The sequence below is a fragment of the Eleutherodactylus coqui genome, chromosome 11 (genome assembly GCF_035609145.1).
Source record: "Eleutherodactylus coqui strain aEleCoq1 chromosome 11, aEleCoq1.hap1, whole genome shotgun sequence".
Classification (NCBI taxonomy): Eukaryota; Metazoa; Chordata; class Amphibia; order Anura; family Eleutherodactylidae; genus Eleutherodactylus; species Eleutherodactylus coqui.
In genome coordinates, this window is record NC_089847.1 from 142,245,004 (window position 1) to 142,264,636 (window position 19,633).

At 58.1% G+C, this 19,633-nt stretch overlaps 1 protein-coding gene across 1 annotated transcript in view; it reads right to left on the reverse strand.

The window, feature by feature from the left end:
• Positions 1-19,633, reverse strand: part of USH1C (USH1 protein network component harmonin) — an 87,109-nt gene that overhangs the window by 46,855 nt on the left and 20,621 nt on the right. The window contains 12 exon segments of the mRNA XM_066583719.1: positions 445-486; positions 1,214-1,276; positions 1,608-1,727; positions 1,844-1,900; positions 4,906-5,322; positions 5,835-5,951; positions 7,095-7,247; positions 9,806-9,855; positions 14,098-14,219; positions 14,960-15,025; positions 15,203-15,345; positions 15,463-15,519. Coding sequence (XP_066439816.1) covers positions 445-486; positions 1,214-1,276; positions 1,608-1,727; positions 1,844-1,900; positions 4,906-5,322; positions 5,835-5,951; positions 7,095-7,247; positions 9,806-9,855; positions 14,098-14,219; positions 14,960-15,025; positions 15,203-15,345; positions 15,463-15,519 — 1,407 coding nt within the window.

Consider the following 19,633-nt stretch of genomic DNA (forward strand, 5'->3'; position numbering starts at 1 on the left):
GGCATCACACACACACACACACACCGGGGGACGGGGCATCACACACACACACACACCGGGGGAGAGGGCATCACACACACACCGGGGGAGAGGGCATCACACACACACACACACACACCGGGGGAGAGGGCATCACACACACACACACACCGGGGGAGAGGGCATCACACACACACACACACCGGGGGAGAGGGCATCACACACACACACACACCGGGGGAGAGGGCATCACACACACACACACACCGGGGGAGAGGGCATCACACACACACCAGGGGACGGGGGATCACACACTCAAACCGGGGGACGGGGGATCAGATACAAACACACACCGGGGGAAAGGGGATCAAATACACTGGGGAATGGGGCATCACACACATTGGGGGGACGGGGCATTACATACACGCGGAGGACGGGCTTTATTTGGGGGTCTCCGGTACTCACCATTGTGTAGGGGTCAAAGTCCTCCACGTACTTCTGGAATCCCTCAATAAAGAGACAGACCATCGTTAGTGCAGAACTCAGGAAACGGGGAAGAGAAATGTCAAACACCTGACAGCCGAGAGCCGAAACATAATAGTGGGGAAAGAGGTGCCGACCCATCACCCCCAGCCCCCGCAAGACCCAGAACAGCCAATCAGAGCCCACGCTTCAGAAATCAAAGCCGATCTCTGATTGGTCGCTGCGGGCTCCGGCCGCCTCCTCGCCGCGGCGGATCTCATCATGAAATCATGAGTACAGGGGGCCAAGAGCCCAGAGGCGACAGAGAGCAAGGGCCGCAGCCCCCCAGAGGCGACAGAGAGCAAGGGCCGCAGCCCCCCAGAGGCGACAGAGAGCAAGCGCCGCAGCCCCCCAGGGGCGACAGAGAGCAAGGGCCGCAGCCCCACAGAGGCGACAGAGAGCAAGGGCCGCAGCCCCCCAGAGGCGACAGAGAGCCAGGGCCGCAGCCCCCCAGGGGCGACAGAGAGCAAGGGCCGCAGCCCCCCAGGGGCGACAGAGAGCAAGGGCCGCAGCCCCCCAGGGGCGACAGAGAGCAAGGGCCGCAGCCCCCCAGGGGCGACAGAGAGCAAGGGCCGCAGCCCCCCAGAGGCGACAAAGAGCAAGGGCCGCAGCCCCCAGGGGTGACAGAGAGCAAGGGCCACGGCCCCCTCAGGGGCGACAGAGAGCAAGAGGTAACAGAGAGCAAGGGCCACGGCCCCCCAGGAGGTGTTACTTGTCTCTTATTAGACCGGAAGGACGAGTTGTAGACGACCATCCGCTTCAACATCTCTGGTTGCTGCAGAATAGAAACATGGTTATAGACTCCAGTCCCCCCGAGGGCAGGAGCGTACGAGCCGCCGACCCCGGGGTGCCATCTGACTAGTCACTATTGACCACCGCTGTGACCGCCCTCTGTGGAGGACCCCCAGGTACCGCCGCAGAATTGGGCCAATCAATTTTAAGAGAAGTGCCCACCAACCTCTCCCTCCCCCCTCGAAGACCGTATAGCATCTCGTCGTATTAAACCACAATTGGCTCCGCCTCCTGCGCACGGCTGCTTTCATTACCCCAGTAAATGAGAACAGACTTGGGGTCCCTCATCGCCCCCACGAACCCCAGGGACTCACCAGGGGGTCAGGCTTCACTGCCGGTCTGAGAATGAAGTTGGCGTCTGGAGGTAATAAGACGGGCTTAGAGGGCATGGGCGTGGCCAGCCGGCGCTGCGACGGGGGACTCGGAGCCAACTGCTGCGGTTCACGCGGTGACAAAGGAAAAAGATGTGAAACCCCCATGGAGACACATCCCAAAAGCACTGCACACCACTGCACACCACTGCACAACATGGCCGCCGACCCCCACGTACCAGAGGACTGCTGGGAGAGGAGGAGATCTTACTGACGTCTGAAGTGTTCCTGACAACCTGCGGAGAGTCATGTATAAGCAATCCGAAGACTCCTCAGACCAACATGGCGGCTGCCCAGCATCTTGTCCCGTCCCCTCCCTATATAAAAGAGATGGCGCTGCACGGCCCACTCCGCACACCCCTCTCGCTGCACGGCCCACTCCGCACACCCCTCTCGCTGCACGGCTCACTCCACACGTGACACACCCTTCTCGCTGCATGGCTCACTTTGCACAAGGCACACCCCTCTTGCTGCACGGCTCACTCTGCACATGGCACACACCTCACGCTGCACGGCCCACTCCGCACACCCCTCTCCGCAAAAGGCACACCCCTCTCGCTGCGCGGCCCACTCCGCACATGACACACCCCTCACGCTGCACGGCCCACTCCATACACCCTTCTCGCTGAATGGCTCACTTTGCACATGGCACACCCCTCTCGCTGCACGGCTCACTCCGAACATTGCACACCTCTCTCGCTGCACGGCTCACTCTGCACATGGCACACCCCTCGCTGCAGGGCTCACTCTGCACATGGCACACCCCTCACGCTGCACGGCTCACTCCTCACACCCCACTCCCCACACCCCTCTCCTTGCACGGCCCACTCCCCACATTGCACACCCCTCTCGCTGCACGGCTCACTCTGCACATGACACACCCCTCACGCTGCACGGCTCACTCCGCAAATGGCACACCCCTCTCGCTGCGCGGCCCACTCCCCACATAGCACACCCCTCTTGTTGCGCTACTCACTCTACACACCCCTCCTGCTACGCGGCCCACTCCACACCATTCTCGCTGCATGGCCCACTCTTTACATGGCACAATTCTCAGGCTGCACGGCTCACTCTGCACATGGCACACCCCTCACACTGCACGGCCCACTCCGCACACCCCTCTCGCTGCACGGCTCGCTCCACACATTGCACACCCCTCTCGCTGCTCGGCTCGCTCCGCACACCCCCTCTCGCTGCACGGCTCGCTCCGCACACCCCTCTCGCTGCACGGCCCGCTCCGCACACCCCTCTTGCTGCACGGCTCGCTCTGCACACCCCTCTCGCTGCACGGCTCACTCCGCACACCCCTCTCGCTGCACGTTTCGCTCCACACATGGCACACCCCTCTCGCTGCACGGCCCACTCCGCACACCCCTCTCGCTGCATGGCTCACTTTGCACAAGGCACACCCCTCTTGCTGCACGGCTCACTCTGCACATGGCACACACCTCACGCTGCACGGCCCACTCCGCACACCCCTCTCCGCAAAAGGCACACCCCTCTCGCTGCGCGGCCCACTCCGCACATGACACACCCCTCACGCTGCACGGCCCACTCCATACACCCTTCTCGCTGAATGGCTCACTTTGCACATGGCACACCCCTCTCGCTGCACGGCTCACTCCGAACATTGCACACCTCTCTCGCTGCACGGCTCACTCTGCACATGGCACACCCCTCACGCTGCACGGCTCACTCCTCACACCCCACTCCCCACACCCCTCTCCTTGCACGGCCCACTCCCCACATTGCACACCCCTCTCGCTGCACGGCTCACTCTGCACATGGCACACCCCTCACGCTGCACGGCTCACTCCTCACACCCCACTCCCCACACCCCTCTCCTTGCACGGCCCACTCCCCACATTGCACACCCCTCACGCTGCACGGCTCACTCCGCAAATGGCACACCCCTCTCGCTGCGCGGCCCACTCCCCACATAGCACACCCCTCTTGTTGCGCTACTCACTCTACACACCCCTCCTGCTACGCGGCCCACTCCACACCATTCTCGCTGCATGGCCCACTCTTTACATGGCACAATTCTCAGGCTGCACGGCTCACTCTGCACATGGCACACCCCTCACACTGCACGGCCCACTCCGCACACCCCTCTCGCTGCACGGCTCGCTCCACACATTGCACACCCCTCTCGCTGCTCGGCTCGCTCCGCACACCCCCTCTCGCTGCACGGCTCGCTCCGCACACCCCTCTCGCTGCACGGCCCGCTCCGCACACCCCTCTCGCTGCACGGCCCGCTCCGCACACCCCTCTTGCTGCACGGCTCGCTCTGCACACCCCTCTCGCTGCACGGCTCACTCCGCACACCCCTCTCGCTGCACGTTTCGCTCCACACATGGCACACCCCTCTCGCTGCACGGCTCACTCCGCACACCCCTCTCGCTGCACGGCCCGCTCCGCACACCCCTCTCGCTGCACGGCCCGCTCCGCACACCCCTCTTGCTGCACGGCTCGCTCTGCACACCCCTCTCGCTGCACGGCTCACTCCGCACACCCCTCTCGCTGCACGTTTCGCTCCACACATGGCACACCCCTCTCGCTGCACGGCTCACTCCGCACACCCCTCTCGCTGCACGTTTCGCTCCACACATGGCACACCCCTCTCGCTGCACGGCCCGCTCCGCACACCCCTCTTGCTGCACGGCTCGCTCTGCACACCCCTCTCGCTGCACGGCTCACTCCGCACACCCCTCTCGCTGCACGTTTCGCTCCACACATGGCACACCCCTCTCGCTGCACGGCCCACTCCGCACACGCCTCTTGCTGCGCTCTGCTCATATGACACATTCACAGAAGGCCTCAGCTTTTCTTCCCAAGTTCTCATGAATGGCTGCTCTCTGATTAAGGGCTCCTGTCCACGGGCGATCTGGCATTGCGTAACTCACGGTGATAATCCTGCCGCGGGTAACGTAGTGCACGCTTTTCATAGCGTTGCTATGGAAAGCTCTGCCCCCTGTCCACAAATGGAGAGTCATAGCGATTCTCCGCTCGCTGGACTTAAATCGCAGCATGCCACGATTTGCCGCGATTATCCGTCAGGTAGGCTCACCGCAGAGAACTGACAGTCCCCCCCTCCCCCTAGCGATATTCCGCCTCACCCGTGGACAGGGGGCCTAACCCTCCGTGGGTCTTTATTTTCTTGCCGTGTCCAGGGTGACTCTTCTTCCTGCGCCGCCCTGGTACAGCACTAAACCAACCCCATCATCTACAGAGAACTGACCTTTGGGCTGGGGGGGTGGAACGCTTCGGGGTTGGAGGACCGCAGCGCTCTTCTTCCTTTATAGCTTTTTAGCTCCTCAGAGAAGGGCAGCGGCGGCGGCCGGGGCGATGGTGGAGGAGCTGCAGGAGAGGGCAAGTGCATCCATGTGGGCTGAATGGGAGAAGCCCTGGAGGGCGGCGCTGGAAGCGGCGGAGCGCTCCTCCTCATGGTGATGTTGGGGGATGCAGACATCAGGTGTAGTGATGGCGGCGGAGGAGCCGGACGCTTAACACAGCGACTGCTGTCCTCTAACTGAACATCATCCAGATCGGTGGTGTGAAGCTGGAGGCCGCCAACAAATCTGCGCACCGTGCCGGTGGAAGGAGCAGCCGGAGGAGGAGAAGCGGCAACAGGCGGATGTCCTCCTGCAGCGGCTCCCTGGTCAAAGCAACAAACGGGTAATGAGTAACAGCACACGCTACATCTACACGCATGCTATATATCCGTGCACACGCTACATCCTACACCGATAGCCCAGATATACAGAACAAGGTGCCCAGTATATACCCTACTGCATTCTTCGGACCGGGCCACCGTCTTCCATTGCTCCAGTTCAGATGCTTTGCTGCCCATTGCAGGGACTTTGGGCAGCGGACAAGGGTCACATGGGCACTATGGCCTGCTGTCAGCCCCATACATGATGAGCTGCAATGCTTGTGTGATCAGATGCCAGCTGGAACGTTATCAGTAATACCCTACAGACGGGCGAGCTTCACTCCACAACAATGACCCCCGGGCATCCATCACCCATTGTAGGTACTAACCACTACATACCAGGAACACCCCTGCCGTCAGTGGTTGTAATGTTATGGCTGATGGGCATCCAGTATACACCCACACACAGACAGCTCTAGCTCCTCCCCTTTGGGGATCGGCAGCGGTTCCATTACCTCAGGAGCATCGCTCTCAGCAGAGGAGATTTGCTCCAGTCGGGTCTGGCAGAGTCTTTCCACCCAGTGCTGGACCTTCTCCGACTCCTCCAGATCTTCTCGCTCCGTCTCCGAGACCTCGTGCAGAGGAACACTGGAGATTAGTGACGGGTGATCTGCGCCCCACCAGACGTGGCGACACACCGCTGCAAGACAGGCGAACCCCCCAACATACCTCACACCTCAAGACCCCTCCCCCAGACTGCCTCTACATACCTCATGCCAAGCACCACCCCAAGTGCATCCCATCTCCTGCCCAGCCCCCTCCGCCCCCGAGCACCTCCACATACCTCACTCCAAGCACAACCCACGGGCGCCTCCTCATCCCTTGCCAAGCCCCCTCCGCCCCCGAGCACCTCCACATACCTCACTCCAAGCACCACCCCCGGGCGCCTCCTCATCCCTTGCCCAGCCCCCTCCGCCCCCGAGCACCTCCACATACCTCACTCCAAGCACCACCCCCGGGCGCCTCCTCATCCCTTGCCAAGCCCCCTCCGCCCCCGAGCACCTCCACATACCTCACTCCAAGCACCACCCCCGGGCGCCTCCTCATCCCTTGCCAAGCCCCCTCCGCCCCCAAGCACCTCCACATACCTCACTCCAAGCCCCACCCCACCACTAAGGGCCTCCACATCTCTTGCCCACCTCCCTTCACCACTGGGACTCCTCCTTATACCTCACTCCATGCCCCACCCCACCCACGAGGGCCTCCACATCCCTTGCCCACCCCCCTCCGCCCCCAAGCACCTCTACATACCTCACTCCTGAGTACCACTCCCGGGCGCCTCCTCATCCCTTGCCCATCCCCCTCTTCCCCGACACGCCTCCACATACCTCACTCCATGCCCCAATCCACCACTAAGGGCCTCCTCATCCCTTGCCCACCCCCCTCTGCCCCCGATCGCCTCCACGCGGGGGACTGTTATCCGCCACGGGGCAGGTAATCACGTACATGGGAGCACCATGCAATTTTCTCATTTTTTCCAATTGAACACGCACATTCCACGCCCGTGAACCCCGCCGCGATATGATGCGCCGTCCCTCTCAAAACGCAGCGCACGCTCAGCTAATCCTAGTTTTAGGAGTGCGACAACGGTGCGAGTATCCTGAACCAATACAGTGTTAGCCCGCGTAAATGCAGCCAATCAGAGGTGAGGAGTCCAATGGGCGGATGACTGACATGCAGGTAGGACCGCCCCCAGGACCGCCCCCTGCCGTTACCTCCTGCACAAGGCGGCTGATCTTCAGCTGCTTCTCCTTCTCCAGCATCTCCTCCTTCTCCTTCGCCAGTTTCTGCTCAAACTCCACCTCCTTCTTGCTCTTCCGCTGCTCGTACAGAAGCTCCGCCTCCGACTTCTTCCGCTCCTTCCCTTTCTGAGGGTCACAGGACACGGTGGTGGCGCGAGGCACGCAGCGCAGGTCACACGGCACACGGGTCACACCATGCACATGGATAAGGTCACATGTCATGCGGTGCACAGAAGCCAACAAGATAGAGAATGCCACGGCGGGGAGCACGGCAGTAGGGAGGGATCAGCCAATAGGAGCAAAATGACGCCGAGAGCAGGAGAAGACCGCAGAGGAGCAGGAGACGGTATGTACGGTGCAGTATTAGAGGAGGAGGTACAGAGGCACGTACGGCGCAGTACTAGAGGAGGTATGTAGGCACGTACGGTGCAGTACTAGAGGAGGTATGTAGGCACGTACGGTGCAGTACTAGAGGAGGAGGTATGTAGGGACGTACGGCGCAGTACTAGAGGAGGTACAGAGGCACGTACAGCGCAGTACTAGAGGAGGTATGTAGGCACGTACGGTGCAGTACTAGAGGAGGTATGTAGGCACGTACGGCGCAGTACTAGAGGTGGTATGTAGGGACGTACGGCGCAGTACTAGAGGAGGTACAGAGGCACATACGGCGCAGTACTAGAGGAGGTATGTAGGCACGTACGGCGCAGTACTAGAGGAGGAGGTACAGAGGCACGTACGGCGCAGTACTAGAGGAGGTACAGAGGCACGTACGGCGCAGTACTAGAGGAGGTACAGAGGCACGTACGGCGCAGTACTAGAGGAGGAGGTACAGAGGCACGTACGGCGCAGTACTAGAGGAGGTACAGAGGCACGTACGGCGCAGTACTAGAGGAGGTACAGAGGCACGTACGGCGCAGTACTAGAGGAGGTACAGAGGCACGTACGGCGCAGTACTAGAGGAGGTACAGAGGCACGTACGGCGCAGTACTAGAGGAGGTACAGAGGCACGTACGGCGCAGTACTAGAGGAGGTACAGAGGCACGTACGGCACAGTACTAGAGGAGGAGGAGGTACAGAGGCACATACGGCGCAGTACTAGAGGAGGAGGTACAGAGGCACGTACGGCGCAGTACTAGAGGAGGTACAGAGGCACGTACGGCGCAGTACTAGAGGAGGTACAGAGGCACGTACGGCACAGTACTAGAGGAGGAGGAGGTACAGAGGCACATACGGCGCAGTACTAGAGGAGGAGGTACAGAGGCACGTACGGCGCAGTACTAGAAGAGGTACAGAGGCACGTACGGCGCAGTACTAGAGGAGGTACAGAGGCACGTACGGCGCAGTACTAGAGGAGGTACAGAGGCACGTACTGTGCAGTACTAGAGGAGGTATGTAGGCACGTATGGCGCAGTACTAGAGGAGGTACAGAGGCACGTACGGCACAGTACTAGAGGAGGAGGTACAGAGGCACCTACGGCGCAGTACTAGAGGAGGAGGTACAGAGGCACGTACGGCACAGTACTAGAGGAGGTACAGAGGCACGTACGGCGCAGTACTAGAGGAGGTACAGAGGCACGTACGGTGCAGTACTAGAGGAGGTACAGAGGCACGTACGGCGCAGTACTAGAGGAGGAGGTACAGAGGCACGAATGGCACACTACTAGAGGAGGTACAGAGGCACGTACGGCGCAGTACTAGAGGAGGTACAGAGGCACGTATGGTGCAGTACTAGAGGAGGTATGTAGGCACGTACGGCGCAGTACTAGAGGAGGTATGTAGGCACGTATGGTGCAGTACTAGAGGAGGTATGTAGGCACGTACGGTGCAGTACTAGAGGAGGTACAGAGGCACGTACGGCGCAGTACTAGAGGAGGAGGTACAGAGGCACGTACGGCGCAGTACTAGAGGAGGTATGTAGGCACGTACGGCACAGTACTAGAGGAGGTACAGAGGCACGTACGGTGCAGTACTAGAGGAGGTACAGAGGCACGTACGGCGCAGTACTAGAGGAGGTACAGAGGCACGTACGGCGCAGTACTAGAGAGGTACACAGGCACGTACGGCGCAGTACTAGAGGAGGTACAGAGGCAAGTACGGTGCAGTACTAGAGGAGGTATGTCGGCACGTACGGCGCAGTACTAGAGGAGGTACAGAGGCACGTACGGCACAGTACTAGAGGAGGTACAGAGGCACGTACGGCGCAGTACTAGAGGAGGTATGTCGGCACGTACGGCGCAGTACTAGAGGAGGTACAGAGGCACGTACGGCACAGTACTAGAGGAGGAGGTATGTAGGCACGTACGGCGCAGTACTAGAGGAGGAGGTACAAAGGCACGTACGGCGCAGTACTAGAGGAGGTATGTAAGCACGTACGGCGCAGTACTAGAGGAGGTACAGAGGCACGTACGGCGCAGTACTAGAGGAGGTACAGAGGCACGTACGGCGCAGTACTAGAGGAGGTACAGAGGCACGTACGGCGCAGTACTAGAGGAGGTACAGAGGCACGTACGGTGCAGTACTAGAGGAGGCGGTATGGAGGCACGTACGGCGGAGCCGGACTAGAGGAGTCTTAGGCCATGCTCACATGCAGCTGCTCGTCATCAGGACTCCAGGCGGTACATTTAAAGCTCAGGTTATACCGGCACTGTCAGAACGGGCGGCACAACTCGCAGCGCAGGTCTTACCTTCCGCAGAGTCGGGAACTTCCCTTCATATCGGTAGAACCATCCGAATGCTAAATATGATGACAGATGGAGAAGATGAGCGGCGCCAACACTGCAGACTGCCGCTGTGACGGGGCAGCAGAGGATCATGGGAAGGCTGGTGACCATCCATCGCCGACTGGGTGAACGTTTGGCCACCGCGGCAGCTTTCAGCCTCTAGACCGTAATGTTATCCGCGTGAACGGAACCTGGTGCCTCCCCCGCGAGGGTGAGGTCATTAGGCAACACTGGTAATATTACGAAGCCCCCCAAATAACAGCAGTGTGGGCAACAAGCCCTGTAGTCAGGACCCTGGTATACGGGAAAGATCCTGACAGCTGCCCCAGACGACTCAGTGAGGCGGGGGGCGCTGGGGATTGTTCCGGCCACCTCAGATGGCTCAGTGAGGGGGGGGGGGGGGGGGGGGGCGCTGGGGATTGTTCCGGCCACCTCAGATGGCTTAGTGAGGAAGGGGCGCTGGGGATTATTCCGGCCACCTAGGATGGCTCAGTGAGGCGGGGGGCGCTGGGGATTGTTCGGGCCAGGTCAGATGTTTCAGTGAGGCAATGGACGGTGGGGATTATTCTGGCCAGGTCAGATGGCTCAGTGAGGCAGGTGGCGCTGGGGATTGTTTCAGCCACCTCAGATGGCTTAGTGAGGCGGGGGGCGGTGGGGATTGTTCCGGCCACCTCAGATGGCTCAGTGAGGCGGGGGGCGCTGGGGATTGTTCCGGCCACCTCAAATGGCTCAGTGAGGCGGGGGATGGTGGGGATTGTTCCGGCCACCTTAGATGGCACAGTGAGGCGGGGGGCGGTGGGGATTGTTCCAGCCACCTCAGATGGCTCAGTGAGGTGAGGGGCGCTGGGGATTGTTCCGGCCACCTCAGATGGCTCAGTGAGGCGGGGGGCGGTGGGGATTGTTCCGGCCACCTCAGATGGCACAGTGAGGCGGGGGGCGTTGGAAATTGTTCCAGCCACCTCAGATGGCTCAGTGAGGTGAGGGGCGCTGGGGATTGTTCCGGCCACCTCAGATGGCTTAGTGAGGCGGGGGGCGCTGGGGATTGTTTTGGCCAGCTCAGATGGCTCAGTGAGGCGGTGGGCGCTGGGGATTGTTCCGGCCACCTCCGATGGCTCAGTGAGGCGGTGGGCGCTGGGGATTGTTCCGGACAGCTCAGATGGCTTAGTGAAGCGGTGGGCGCTGGGGATTGTTCCGGCCAGCTCAGATGGCTCAGTGAGGCGGGGGGCGCTGGGGATTGTTCCAGCCACCACAGATGGCTCAGTGAGACGGGGGGCGCTGGGGATTGTTCCGGCCACCTCAGATGGCTCAGTGAGGTGGTGGGCGCTGGGGATTGTTTCGGCCAGTTCAGATGGCTCAGTGAAGCGGTGGGCACTGTGGATTGTTCCGGCCAGCTCAGATGGCTCAGTGAGGCGGGGGGCGCTGGGGATTGTTCCGGCCAGCTCAGATGGCTCAGTGAGGCGGGGGGCGCTGGGGATTGCTCCAGCCACCTCAGATGGCTCAGTGAGGCGGGGGGCGCTGGGGATTGTTCTAGCCACCCAACAGATGATGGCTTAGTGAGGCAGGGGGTGCTGGGGATTGTTCCGGCCACCTCAGATGGCTCAGTGAGGCGGGGGGCGCTGGGGATTGTTCCGGCCACTTCAGATGGCTCAGTGAGGCGGGGGGCGCTGGGGATTGTTCCGGCCAGCTCAGATGGCTCAGTGAGGCGGGGGGCGCTGGGGATTGTTCCGGCCAGCTCAGATGGCTCAGTGAGGCGGGGGGCGCTGGGGATTGCTCCAGCCACCTCAGATGGCTCAGTGAGGCGGGGGGCGCTGGGGATTGTTCTAGCCACCCAACAGATGATGGCTTAGTGAGGCAGGGGGTGCTGGGGATTGTTCCGGCCACCTCAGATGGCTCAGTGAGGCGGGGGGCGCTGGGGATTGTTCCGGCCACCTCAGATGGCTCAGTGAGATGGGAGGCGCTGGGGATTGTTCTAGCCACCCAAGAGATGATGGCTCAGTGAGGCAGGGGGTGCTGGGGATATTTCCGGCCAGCTCAGATGGCTCAGTGAGGCGGGGGGCGCTGGGGATTGTTCCGGCCACTTCAGATGGCTCAGTGAGGCGGGGGGGCACTGGGGACTGTTCCGGCCACCTCAGATGGCTCAGTGAGGTGATGGGCACTGGGGATTGTTCCGGCCAGCTCAGATGGCTCAGTGAGGCGGGGGGCGCTGGGGATTGTTCCGGCCAGCTCAGATGGCTCAGTGAGGCGGGGGGCGCTGGGGATTGTTCCGGCCACCTCAGATGGCAAAGTGAGGCGGGAGGCGCTGGGGATTGTTCCAGCCACCTCAGATGGCTCAGTGAGGCAGGGGGCGCTGGGGATTGTTCCAGCCACCTCAGATGGCTCAGTGAGGCGGGGGGCGCTGTGGATTGTTCCGGCCACCTCAGATGGCTCAGTGAGGCGGGGGGCGCTGGGGATTGTTCCAGCCACCTCAGATGGCTCAGTGAGACGGGAGGCGCTGGGGATTGTTCTAGCCACCCAAGAGATGATGGCTCAGTGAGGCAGGGGGTGCTGGGGATTGTTCCGGCCAGCTCAGATGGCTCAGTGAGGCGGGGGGGCGCTGGGGACTGTTCCGGCCACCTCAGATGGCTCAGTGAGGTGATGGGCACTGGGGATTGTTCCGGCCAGCTCAGATGGCTCAGTGAGGCGGGGGGCGCTGGGGATTGTTCCGGCCACCTCAGATGGCAAAGTGAGGCGGGAGGCGCTGGGGATTGTTCCAGCCACCTCAGATGGCTCAGTGAGGCGGGGCGGCGCTGGGGATTGTTCCGGCCAGCTCAGATGGCTCAGTGAGGTGGGGGGGCGCTGGGGATTGTTCCGGCCACCTCAGATGGCTAAGTGAGGCGGGGGGGCGCTGGGGACTGTTCCGGCCACCTCAGATGGCTCAGTGAGGTGATGGGCACTGGGGATTGTTCCGGCCAGCTCAGATGGCTCAGTGAGGCGGGGGGCGCTGGGGATTGTTCCGGCCAGCTCAGATGGCTCAGTGAGGCGGGGGGCGCTGGGGATTGTTCCGGCCAGCTCAGATGGCTCAGTGAGGCGGGGGGCGCTGGGGATTGTTCCGGCCAGCTCAGATGGCTCAGTGAGGCGGGGGGCGCTGGGGATTGTTCCGGCCAGCTCAGATGGCTCAGTGAGGCGGGGGGCGCTGGGGATTGTTCCGGCCAGCTCAGATGGCTCAGTGAGGCGGGGGGCGCTGGGGATTGTTCCGGCCACCTCAGATGGCAAAGTGAGGCGGGGGGCGCTGGGGATTGTTCCAGCCATCTCAGATGGCTCAGTGAGGCAGGGGGCGCTGGGGATTGTTCCGGCCAGCTCAGATGGCTCAGTGAGGCGGGGCGGCGCTGGGGATTGTTCCGGCCAGCTCAGATGGCTCAGTGAGGCGGGGGGTCGCTGGGGACTGTTCCGGCCACCTCAGATGGCTCAGTGAGGTGATGGGCACTGGGGATTGTTCCGGCCAGCTCAGATGGCTCAGTGAAGCGGTGGGCGCTGGGGATTGTTCGGGCCACCTCAGATGGCTCAGTGAGGCAGGAGGCGCTGGGGATTGTTCCAGCTACCTCAGATGGCTCAGTGAGGCGGGAGGCGCTGGGGATTGTTCCAGCTACCTCAGATGGCTCAGTGAGGCGGGGGGCGCTGGGTATCAGTCCAGCTACGCTCCTCTTCACAGTAAACAGGCCGTCATTCATCGGTCATTACATGGGCCGGTTGCCGGCCGGTCTTCATGCCTCTACGATCTAAATGACAAACAAATTATCCCTGAACCAATCCCGCGACAGCGATAGTCTGACCGATAATCGTCCTGTGTAAGACGGCCCACCCTCACGCCCGGGGCAAATGCCCCCTGTGCATCATCCTGCCCTGTCCGCGGCACACGGGGCTCCGGCTGTCAGGATAAGACCGCTACAGGAGAAGGTAAAAGGAGGGAAACCGGGAAGAAGGGGGGACATGAAGATAAACAAGGAGGGGCGCGAAGACGGGTAAATGGGGAGAAGAGGCGAAAACAATGTTGGAGAGAGAAGAGACAGAAGGGACGTCCAACCTTGGCGTGTTGCGTCCGGCCACCATCTTGTACGGTTTTCCCACCAGCTGAAGAGAAAGGAGGAAAATATGGTGACAGACGGGGGGGGGCGAATAATGAAAGCGGGGAGTGCGGAGCGGCCCGCTGCGGGGGGGGAGATCTGTGACTCTCGGGGCTTCGTCCGTTACCAATATGGCTGCCATAGAGTTGTGCTCACCCTTGTGCTTTGCTGGGGGGCTGCGCCGTTTCGGGGGTGCAGACTTCGGACTCTTGGGCTCCTCTTTCGTCTCCCAGTCTTCTTCCCAATCTTTCCTGATCTTTTCCTCCTGTGTTGTGATCCTAGAAAAACCAAAGAGCTGCAGTCAATGGCGCTGCCTGGGAACCGCCCGCGGACGCATCCAACAGGGATACCGCTGGGCCTCCCCGAGTCTCATCAGGTCACCCCCATTACAGCTCCAACAGGGGGCAGAGCTGAGTGCCATCCACATGACACAGAGTCCTCTTGACCTGGGAAAGCTGGGTGAATACTCCTGGTCAGCGGATGTAACAGGATGCTGGCGGTTAACGTACCGCACGCGGCCAGAGAGGCGGAGTCAGTGCTTCATACTGCGTAATGGTGACCCCCGAGGCTCACCCCTTAGATGTGACAACCAGCACTACTCCTCCCATCGTGTACGTCTAGACCGCAAGCTATGGAATGACGGATGAGACACCGTGCGTAATCAGTGTGTCCGGATCAGGGGGTCACAGACCCCATGTCAGCACAATGTCAATCAGCTGCCTGCAAGGCCCACAGTATACAGTAATACATCACGTTAGCTCCGCCTCCTCCAAAGGATCGCGGTCAGGGCTGTTAAACTGATTGGAGGTTGGTTCACACGGCCCACAAATAATACGGGGTAACCGTACAGGAGCGCCCCCTGCTGGAGGGATGAAGGAAATCCTGGAACCATGTGTGACCCTTCAGCCGATCGCCACATGGGGTAAGAAGGGCAGGCGAGAGAGTGGGGGGCTCTCCTGGCTCAGTAATGAGGGGGCCCTGACAGAAGAGACAATAAAACCATGGGCTGCGGACGCACATTTTTATCTCCTTGCGGTACCGCTCTTCCTCCTCCGCCATCTTCTGGGAAATCTCCATCTTCCTCCTGTGGGGTAATAATCACCGGCGTCACTCAGCAGTATTGATGGCGCCATTTGTAGCACCAGCGCCACAATATATCATCAACCCTCCTCCATACGGGTGGAGAAGCCGATAAATATGGCGTGTGGTGTCCCCGGACGGCCATGAGACGCCGTTGCAGCCGGCCGGCCGCGTCACTCACTGCTTCTCCTTCTCCTGCTGCTCTTTCAGGATTTTGCTGGTCTCCATGGCGAGTTTCTTCTGGCGCAGCAGTTCCTGGCGCTCCAGCTCGCGCCGCCGCCGTTCTATCAGCTTCTCGTCTTCCGTCATGAAGAGCTCCTGGCCCTACGGGTGAGAAGGGCGGTTATCGGGCGCGTACAGATGGCGGGCAGCTGGGGGCTGGCGGACATTATCTAATGAGCCCCCGCAGCGAGGCCACCAGACACCACAAGTGGGACTCACCGCTCCAGTCAGGATGGTCAGCGTCAGCGTCCGGCTGCTTTTCAACACTCGCACGGCCTGAAGAGAGAAGAGCGCAGATTTACAGATGCCCCCGGACACGTGGTCGCACCGACATATCAGCAGCCCGTTACCGCTAGACATGACTGATACTCAGCGGGAACATCTGCAGCGAGGCGATCACAACTGCCTACCAGCTGCACCCCTCGACTGGACCAGAGACCACCACTGGCAGCCCCCTCCGACCCCTCAGGTGGAAGCGTCTCTCAACATTGTGGAACATTTATCCCACCACCACGAGGAGCTTCCCTGCCCCCACCCCCACCACGAGGGGCTCCCCCACCCCCACCACCACGAGGAGCCCCCACCACCACCACGAGGAGCTTCCCCGCCCCCACGAGGGGCTCCCCCATCCTCACCCCCACGAGGAGCTCCCCCACCCCCACCACCACGAGGAGCACCCCCACATGGACCATGTGCTCTCCTCCTACCATCATCTTCTATGTCTCCATACAGATATCAGACTAGATGGACCATGTGCTCTCCTCCTGCCATCATCTTCTATGTCTCTCTATAGATATCAGACTAGATGGACCATGTGCTCTCCTCCTTCCGCCATCATGTTCTATGTCTGTATATAGATATCAGACTAGATGGACCATGTGCTCTCCTCCTGCCATCATCTTCTATGTCTCTCTATAGATATCAGACTAGATGGACCATGTACTCTCCTCCTGCTGTCATCTTCTATGTCTCTATATAGATATCAGACTAGATGGACCATGTGCTCTCCTCCTGCCAGCATCTTCTATGTCTCTCTATAGATATCAGACTAGATGGACCATGTGCTCTCCTCCTACCATCATCTTCTATGTCTCCATACAGATATCAGACTAGATGGACCATGTGCTCTCCTCCCGCCATCATGTTCTATGTCTGTATATAGATATCAGACTAGATGGACCATGTGCTCTCCTCCTGCCGTCATCTTCTATGTCTCTCTATAGATATCAGACTAGATGGACCATGTGCTCTCCTCCTGCCAGCATCTTCTATGTCTCTCTATAGATATCAGACTAGATGGACCATATGCTCTCCTCCTGCTGTCATCTTCTATGTCTCTCTATAGATATCAGACTAGATGGACCATGTGCTCTCCTCCTGCCATCATCATCTATGTCTCTATATAGATATCAGACAAGATGGACCATGTGCTCTCCCCCTGCCAGCATCTTCTATGTATCTATACAGATATCAGACTAGATGGACCATGTTCTCTCCCCCTGCCAGTATCTTCTAGGTATCTATACAGATATCAGACTAGATGGACCATGTGCTCTCCCCCTGCCAACATCTTCTATGTCTCCATACAGATATAAGACTAGATGGACCATGTGCTCTCCTCCTACCATCATCTTCTATGTCTCCATACAGATATAAGACTAGATGGACCATGTGCTCTCCTCCTGCCATCATCTTCTATGTCTCTCTATATAGATATCAGACTGGATGGACCATGTGCTCTCCTCCTGCTGTCATCTTCTATGTCTCTATATAGATATCAGACTAGATGGACCATGTGCTCTCCTCCTGCCGTCATCTTCTATGTCTCTCTATAGATATCAGACTAGATGGACCATGTGCTCTCCTCCTACCATCATCTTCTATGTCTCCATACAGATATAAGACTAGATGGACCATGTGCTCTCCTCCTGCCATCATCTTCTATGTCTCTCTATAGAGATCAGACTAGATGGACCATGTACTCTCCTCCTGCCAGCATCTTCTATGTCTCTCTATAGATATCAGACTAGATGGACCATGTGCTCTCCTCCTGCTGTCATCTTCTATGTCTCTCTATAGATATCAGACTAGATGGACCATGTACTCTCCTCCTGCCAGCATCTTCTATGTCTCTCTATAGATATCAGACTAGATGGACCATGTGCTCTCCCCCTGCCATCATCATCTATGTCTCTATATAGATATCAGACAAGATGGACCAGGTGCTCTCCCCCTGCCAGCATCTTCTATGTATCTATACAGATATCAGACTAGATGGACCATGTTCTCTCCCCCTGCCAGTATCTTCTATGTATCTATACAGATATCAGACTAGATGGACCATGTGCTCTCCCCCTGCCAACATCTTCTATGTCTCTAAAAAGGGGTCAGATTAAATGGACCATGTGCTCTCCTCCCACCATCATCTTCTATGTCTCTATACAGATATCAGACTAGATGGACCATGTGCTCTCTCCCTGACAACATCTTCTATGTCTCTATACAGATATCAGACTAGATGGACCATGTGCTCTCTCCCTGACAACATCTTCTATGTCTCTATACAGATATCAGACTAGATGGACCATGTGCTCTCCTCCTGCCGTCATCTTCTATGTCTCTCTATACAGATATCAGACTAGATGGACCATGTGCTCTCCCCCTGCTCTCATCTTCTATGTCTCTATATAGATATCAGACTAGATGGACCATGAGCTCTCCTCCTGCCGTCATCTTCTATGTCTCTATATAGACATCAGACTAGATGGACCATGTGCTCTCCTCCTGCCCTCATCTTCTATGTCTCTATATAAATATCAGACTAGATGGACCATGTGCTCTCCTCCTGCCGTCATCTTCTATGTCTCTATACAGATATCAGACTAGATGGACCTTGTGCTCTCCTCCTGCCATCATCTTCTATGTCTCTATATAGAGGTAAGACTAGATGGACCATGTGCTCTCCTCCTGTCATCATTTTCTATGTCTCTATATAGATATCAGACTAGATGGACCATGTGCTCTCCCCCTGCCATCATCTTCTATGTCTCTATATAGATATCAGACTAGATGGACCATGTGCTCTCCCCCTGTCATCATCTTCTATGTCTCTATATAGATAACAGACTAGATGCACCATGTGCTCTCCCCCTGCCATCATCTTCTATGTCTCTATATAGATATCAAACTAGATGGACCATGTGCTCTCTCCCTGACAACATCTTCTATGTCTCTATATAGATATCAGACTAGATGGACCATGTGCTCTCCTCCTGTCATCATTTTCTATGTCTCTATATAGATATCAGACTAGATGGACCATGTGCTCTCCTCCTGTCATCATTTTCTATGTCTCTATATAGATATCAGACTAGATGGACCATGTGCTCTGCTCCTGATGTCATCTTCTATGTCTCTCTATAGATATCAGACTAGATGGACCATGTGCTCTCCTCCTGCTGTCATCTTCTATGTCTCTGTATAGATATCAGACTAGATGGATCATGTGCTCTTCTCCTGATGTCATCTTCTATGTCTCTATATAGATATCAGACTAGATGGACCATGTGCTTTCCCCCTGCCATCATCTTCTATGTCTCTATACAGATATCAGACTAGATGGACCATGTGCTCTCCTCCTGCTGTCATCTTCTATGTCTCTATATAGAGGTCAGACTAGATGGACCATGTGCTCACCTCCTCCCGTCATCTTCTATGTCTCTCTATATAGGTCAGAATAGATGGACCATGTGCTCTCCTCCTGCCATCATCTTCTATGTCTCTATACAGATATCAGACTAGTTGGACCATGTGCTCTCCTCCTGCCATCATCTTCTATGTCTCTCTATAGATATCAGACTAGATGGACCATGTGCTCTCCTCCTGCCGTCATCTTCTATGTCTCTCTATAGATATCAGACTAGATGGACCATGTGCTCTCCTCCTGCCGTCATCTTCTATGTCTCTCTATAGATATCAGACTAGATGGACCATGTGCTCTCCTCCTGCCGTCATCTTCTATGTCTCTCTATAGATATCAGACTAGATGGACCATGTGCTCTCCTCCTGCCGTCATCTTCTATGTCTCTCTATAGATATCAGACTAGATGGACCATGTGCTCTCCTCCTGCCGTCATCTTCTATGTCTCTCTATAGATATCAGACTAGATGGACCATGTGCTCTCCTCCTGCCGTCATCTTCTATGTCTCTCTATAGATATCAGACTAGATGGACCATGTGCTCTCCTCCTGCCGTCATCTTCTATGTCTCTCTATAGATATCAGACTAGATGGACCATGTGCTCTCCTCCTGCCATCATCTTCTATGTCTCTCTATAGATATCAGACTAGATGGACCATGTGCTCTGCTCCTGCCGTCATCTTCTATGTC